At 33.6% G+C, this 6,732-nt stretch overlaps 1 protein-coding gene across 1 annotated transcript; it reads right to left on the bottom strand.

Annotated features, from left to right (window-relative positions):
* Positions 1-309: 309 nt before the first annotated feature.
* On the bottom strand, positions 310-3,712 carry noc (no ocelli). Its single transcript, XM_035083526.1, has 2 exons — positions 3,419-3,712; positions 310-3,303 (listed from the first exon to the last, which is right to left on the bottom strand). The coding sequence occupies exons 1-2, from the start codon at positions 3,503-3,505 to the stop codon at positions 1,921-1,923; spliced, it is 1,470 nt and encodes a 489-aa protein (XP_034939417.1). The 5' UTR covers positions 3,506-3,712; the 3' UTR covers positions 310-1,920.
* Positions 3,713-6,732: the final 3,020 nt, after the last annotated feature.

Raw genomic sequence — 6,732 nt, 5'->3', positions numbered from 1 at the left:
GAATATAGCATATAAAAAACTATGTACCTACACTTGTTCCTCCTCTTATGGGCATCTTTTTCACGTAAAATATCCATCTACTCAATAGTGTGGTAATTTAAGTAAATACTTGACATTAATCTTATGCATTATCTTGATTTAATAAGTAGAAAATGTAATAAATTATGAAATTTATTATTCGGTAGATGAGAAAGCTTGTCTAATTTTGTAGTCAAGAATACGTTTAAAGTATAAGATAAGACTCATTATTATTATAATGAGTCAATTAGACTTATGTTTAAAAGAATAAAATGTTTAATAAATTAATGCTTTTTATATGATTCTACAAACATGTTTATTAAAGTAATATGGAAACTCAACGCTATTTACAGTTTCTATTTACAATGTGAAAAATGACATATTGTGAATATTTGCGGATATGATTGTGTGCGTCGATAAAACATTGATTTATTTTTGTATGAATTTCTTTTTATTTATTAACACTGGAATTACTTATATAAGCTTTAGGATTTTATTCATTTTTATTATTATTATTATTATTATTATTATTATTATTATTATTATTATTATTATTATTATTATTATTATATTATTATTTTAGTATTATTTAATGCTAATTTGTATCTCTGTCATTTTCTCTTTTTATTGTTATTCTCAGTGAACAATAAATATCACAGCAATACAATGGACACAAAACACGAATTACCGTCGCCCAAATCAGCTACATAATCGTCTGCCTGTCTATTAAATTGGTTGTTTAATTGTTTTTTCATTTTTATTTCTTTTTTTTATAAACAAAAAACATTGTCACAAAATTTTTTTTTTTGAATACATTTTTGAAAATAATTTGTTCCACTGCAAAAATCGGTGCACAAATAGTGAATACGCCTTTGTTAATTGTTAATAATGGAAATAACTATAAACAATCAGTCGATAAAATAAAAACTATTTAGTAATAATTAAAACGCAGGCTATAAAAAAATTTTTTTATAATTTTTTGAAAGTAGTTATAAATAATTATCCAGTAATTACAATTTTTTTTACATGAAAAAATAATTATATTGATAGCAGACAATGTCTGTAATTTTCTCAAAACTTAAACAGTTTGAAATAATTATATGTAATAATTGTGATAAATTTATTTTACTTGTAACAATAATAACTTGAGAAATAAAAAACTTCTCTTATTTATCCTATACGAAGCTGATAAAAAATTAATTTTTTATTAACAATTGATTAATTATTCAATAACAACGATTTTTATCAGGACATTGTTATTTATAAATAAAAATTTCCCTTTTACATGTATAATAGCATTATGTACACTTTTTTTTGTTCTTGTTGTTGCTGTAAAGTGAGAGTAAATTAAGAAGAATTTGTAATGCATAATGTTAAAGTGAAAAGACAGAAAAATGTAACAAAAAATTTAAGATTCGCTTGAATGAGCTGAATATACCGACGCTACACACATGCATACACACGTGATGTTGTTTGATAATTTATATTGAGTGGACACAATCGTGAAAACGGAATATTTCATATAATACCTGCTCGTAAATCAATAAAGTTGTGATAGGCATACAATTCAGAGTACCGCCACTTTGATTGGGCAGGAGTACGACATAAAAGCCGTCAAGATGCAATAATAAATTTTTAGTAGTAATATATATTCATCAATTTATGTATCCATATGTATAATATATATATATATATATATGTATATATATATATATTTATTTATATTTTTAAAATTTTTTTTTCAATTTATATATCGCTATAGACATATTTAAATTAAATTCCACTATACAGGTTTCACCATCCAAGTTTTTATTTTATGAAAAACAGTCTCTTTCTCTTAGAACCATTAAATAATCCTCAGTTAAAGTCTGGATTTGGTGGGTCGAATATCGGTGTAGGTCTCTAGGGATGAACTGCAGCACCGATGCGTTGACCGTAAATCGCATACGGCGAGTAATACGGACCAAGAGTGTTAAATGCGCTATAAGGCGATGCACTGAGTGATGCTGGAAGTGGTCCAGTGGGTGGTTTACCGTACGGGTGATATCGCGCACTTAGTGGACTAAGTGGTGGTGCGGGGTAGCTTCCACTAGTAGCAGCACGATGAAGTGCAGCTGAAGGTGATAGAAGTGGATGTGGGTGTGAATGTGGTCCACCAAGAAGAGCTGCTGAAGCATGATCACCTCCCGTTAAACTTGTGTGGCTTCGCAGGTGTTGAAGTAATTCTTCCGACGTATTAAATCGCTTGCCACAATACGTTTCTCCAGCTATCCAGTTACAAATATAGGGTCGACCACCAGACAATGACGCTGGATATGAAAGCGACGGTGGTGGCATTGGTCCCAAAGATGACAGAGCCATTGCTAAGCCATATTTTTGATGTTCACATTGAGTACAACCACTTGGACAAGGTGCACCACTCATCATCATCTGAGCATTATGCATACTGTATTGACATCCAGTGCAATAAGGATCCTTGCAGACGGGAACGAGTGTTTCTCCACCAGCTGGAGTCTTGACCCGCGTATAACTCAAGTAAGGGTTACCAGCGGTAGCTGATGTTGCCGTCGGATAGCCCAAAAGAGCTGCGGCTGCTGCTGCATGATGATGGGAAAAAGGTGATGCTCCAGCAAAAGGGGGCCTGAATGCTGGATTTTCAGTAAGTCCAGGTGGACAACACAAAGGATTGCCACTGAATCCTCCGAGACTACTAGCATGTTTATATACACTTAAGCTACTTTCTTTAGGATGACCTGCACCAGATAAAACCTCCATTCCTGATCGAATAATTGGACTAGCTCCACTATTCCGCGGTGATTCATTAACTTTTTCTCGTTCTTGTGCTGGAGTTTTTCTTTCACTTGATGATAACCCATTACTTGATGATGTAGATGTACTCCCACTTGCTGGTGATGCGGATTTACGTCCAACGGGTGTTCGAGTACCACCTAATTTTTTATTATCTACATTATTTTCACTAGCACTCACACTTTCATTACCACTGGCACTGTGAACACTAGCCTTAGAGGCAGGTCGACCGTCATCACTTGATTTTTTTGCAATTACATTTATTTCGTATGGTTTAAAAGCGAGTGGCTTTGGTTCCGACGGACTACCACGAGTTCTTTCCATCTTGGCTGCCGGCGGCGACCGGGCATTTGCCGCAGACATTCCACTTTTCGATGACTTCTCCAAAGAAGATACTAAAGGTTTCGACGGCGTATCTGCTCCAATTTGACTGCATGTTTGAGCAAGAAGTGCCAACGGACTCTTCTTCGCATCCAACTGGAATGAAATAATGAAAATAATATTAAACATAAATACATTTGACAGAAAATCATTCAAACACATCGAAATGGAGTAATAAGAAAATTGAAGTATAGATGGTTAAAATACTAACCGTGGTTGGAAGCGGAGAAAGATAATCCGGTTGTAAGTACTGATTATGTCCAGTGGTCAACATTCCTCCTTCTTCGAGCACAACCATTTGGTTTCACACTTAATATAAACCACAAAAACACTTTTTAATTCACTGAATAATACCAAGTAACCAACAACAATGAATTATATAAATGATAAACAAAGATTGATAAATAATCCAAATATGTTACGATATTTTCTCGATGTACAGACCATGAATAAAACGTCTCATACAAATTCCAGGGAAATAGTGAGCGGCTGGTCTGACGAAGAGTCCGCTGCTCCCAAATAACGATTACAGCGCCATCTGAACTCCCCACTTTTCTCATCATAAACCCACCACAGAGCTTTCAACTCTCCTACCACTTTTGTTCACCAACACCGAGGTAAGCAAGCAGCCTCGTTGAGATATTTGTGAGTTGTGTGTCTCTGTGGAGGTTGTAAGCAATCAGAGAAGCTCGGGTATTTTCGTATCTCGTCGAGTCTAATCGGTAATGGTCGGGGAGGCATTCTAATTCAACACGCCACCCATGATGTTGGCCCGACGATGACAGCTCCCATCCCGGCTTTGATATTTCACCGCTTTTACAGTCCTTCTCCCCCTTACTCTTTACACTGCTGTCTGTCATCTCCTTTCCTCCCGGACGTAAAAGCATCCGAGCTGCTGATACTGCTGCCGCGACGCAGCAACCCGATATTTTATACCGTGAAACCTGTCTGTCTCTTCACCAGTCGGCTTCGCTTAATAAGCAGCTTTCAAAATAGAAATGTAATGGGCCGCCTGGGGAGGAAAGAGAAACGAGTGATTGATTGCTCGTCCGACGACTTACCAACCATCACCACTATTGCCGCCAGTAACCAATGACAGCCACTTAGCTGTTGTTTGCCTACAATTTCGTCAAAGCATTTTAATTATCACTGACTAAATCTTCGTGACCACTGTTCATCTTGTTTTATTTTTTACCGACTTAAATATGTAACATCAACATGTTATCATTTTCACCCTCATCCTCAACATGTTCTCATGAAACAATTAGTAATATCCATGTCATTATCCCAAATAGTCTCGTTAAATCTAACTTGCTGCTGAGTCTGAAGGAGACTCTGGTATTTAAGTGCGTATATTTTGCTATTAACAGCCAAGTTATCTTAGCTAATGTTCCGTAGTACCTTTATGCTATGTTTTACCGAGGTCTACCGACAGTGTAGTGTGGGGTTATAACGCCGAGGATAATTACTGTGAAGAACGCTCCTGAGGGGAATCTTACAAGTTGATGAGAGCACGTTCCATGTACTAACATAGAATCTGAGAAATCCTTTGCACCAATAGCTATCTTGACATGCCACTGACATATAGAAAGGTTTACGTGTCTCACAACTTTTTTTATTCCTCATTATATGAAAGGCTCAACTAGCGGTTATTATTGAGCTCTTAATCTCAATATTTAGACAAACACATTTTTACATATTTTCCCGTTCTCATCGGTATTCATTTATCTCAATTTATCTGAGATTAAAAAAGGATTGTTTATGGAGTCATAAAAATGATTTGTAGAATCATTACGAAATATTTTTAGTGATCTTATCATGCTAAATTATTCAATATTTTATTTTAAATAATGTTTTTTTCGTTTCAACAAAAAATATATTGTCTATTAATTGAGAATTTATTGTTAATTACATCGATCAGTGGATTTTAAATCAATCATTTTTTATCTCGAAAAAGAATCTGTGTCATAAATAAACATCTAGAGAATCATAAAAATAACTTTAGAAACACTAAAGACAATAATCTGAATTTTTTCATCAAGACTCAAGAACTTTTCAATCTTTCCTGTTTTTACTTTATTTGCTTTTTTCGATTTATTTCGGTTGATTGTACCAACTCCATGAAATGTTGAGCTACAAATTGTATAACTCAGTCTTTGTGGCCTTGCAAGATGCATTTAACTATACCACTTCAGTCTTCAATCGCTAAATTTTAACATAATAATAGAGAACCGTATTTTCAGTGACTAGATTTATATAGTTATTACCCTCAATATGAGATTCTAGTTTTATTGCATTTTATTATACCAGATTCTAGTCATTCCAGTCAAACTTGGTGCACTTAGACTTAGTCAGCTGGACTTTCTGCATGAAGAAAATACATTAAAACATAACCTCATGGTTCTTCAGCCAGAAGATATTTTGAAAAGTAGATAAAACAGGCCAGCTTGCCAGCACTCGACTTCTTTCCAAGCAGGAATAAGATAATTTATACCTACTGGCTACCCTGCTGTAAAGTTCATCGACATTATTGACATAATGGTGACAAGGTGAGAGATAGGTGCAGAGCAATAAACCTGTACCTGCTAATCTCTTTAGTCCTGTTTGGTTTGTCACGACTGGGTAATAATTTCGTGGACTACTATGCCTTCGGATTAGGATATTGTTAAGTTCTTAGTTAAATAGCCTTGTTGGTACCTGCACTCTTACATAAGTCTTTCTCACTCTAGTTCTCTGAGAGTTTGGTTCTACTGTACTGGGGTTGTGGTGTTATACAGTTTTATTACAGCTGATTGTTAAACAATTTGGTTTCGGTATAATAAAAGTTGAAATTTGACACCCAATGTCAACTTTTCATTATCTGTTGAAAACTCTATTCACCAAATAGGAATTAGAAAGCTGAAGTATTAGGATAATAAATTATTTTTATTTGTTTAACAACCATTCACTTTTGAAGATATATTGGCGAAAGACCTTGTCATTTAATATAGAGCAAAATTTCCAAAAAGCAATAATGTTCATTGTGACTAATGTTATTGTCAGATTATTTTAAGATGGATTATAATTAAGTTTATGAGAGATCAAGTTGTAGTATTGTGTCAAGTTAACTTATGAAAATGGTTTATTGAGGGAAGTCTTATCTTTGAGATATCGATAATAGATTTATTGTTATAGAAACAATAGTTTCTAATGCGATTGATCACTAAGTAAACCAAATATTAATAAATCTTTCGACCATTAGCAATAATTGTAGTCCACGTGAAATAAATTCTGCCAAATTATTGATTTAATATCTTATTAAAAATTAACTTTTTAATATTAAAAAATTTTTTTAATGTTTTTCAATAACTGTGAATAAATTCGACTAACTCCAAATTTAAAGTACTACTACTCTACTCTAAAAATATGAGCGAAAATTGTTGTAAAAATAAAAATAATTATAATTTGTTGGAAAAATAGAATTTAAAGACAAAATAAACTCTGGTATTGTTAATTAAATATACAACTACATATTTTGGTAGGAAA

Source organism: Chelonus insularis, unplaced genomic scaffold (genome assembly GCF_013357705.1).
Source record: "Chelonus insularis isolate UGA/USDA-ARS -01 unplaced genomic scaffold, ASM1335770v1 contig_359_pilon, whole genome shotgun sequence".
Lineage (NCBI taxonomy): Eukaryota > Metazoa > Arthropoda > Insecta > Hymenoptera > Braconidae > Chelonus > Chelonus insularis.
Note: the sequence above shows the minus strand (reverse complement) of the source record. Positions and strands in the feature narration are given on the sequence as shown.

Bases quoted from the DNA above. Each gene is read 5' to 3' on its own strand.
- noc (XM_035083526.1), bottom strand. From the start codon at position 3,505: ATGGTTGTGCTCGAAGAAGGAGGAATGTTGACCACTGGACATAATCAG. The intron at 3,304-3,418 runs GTTAGTATTTTA...ATTTCATTCCAG, and splicing joins TTTCTCCGCTTCCAACCACG to TTGGATGCGAAGAAGAGTCC.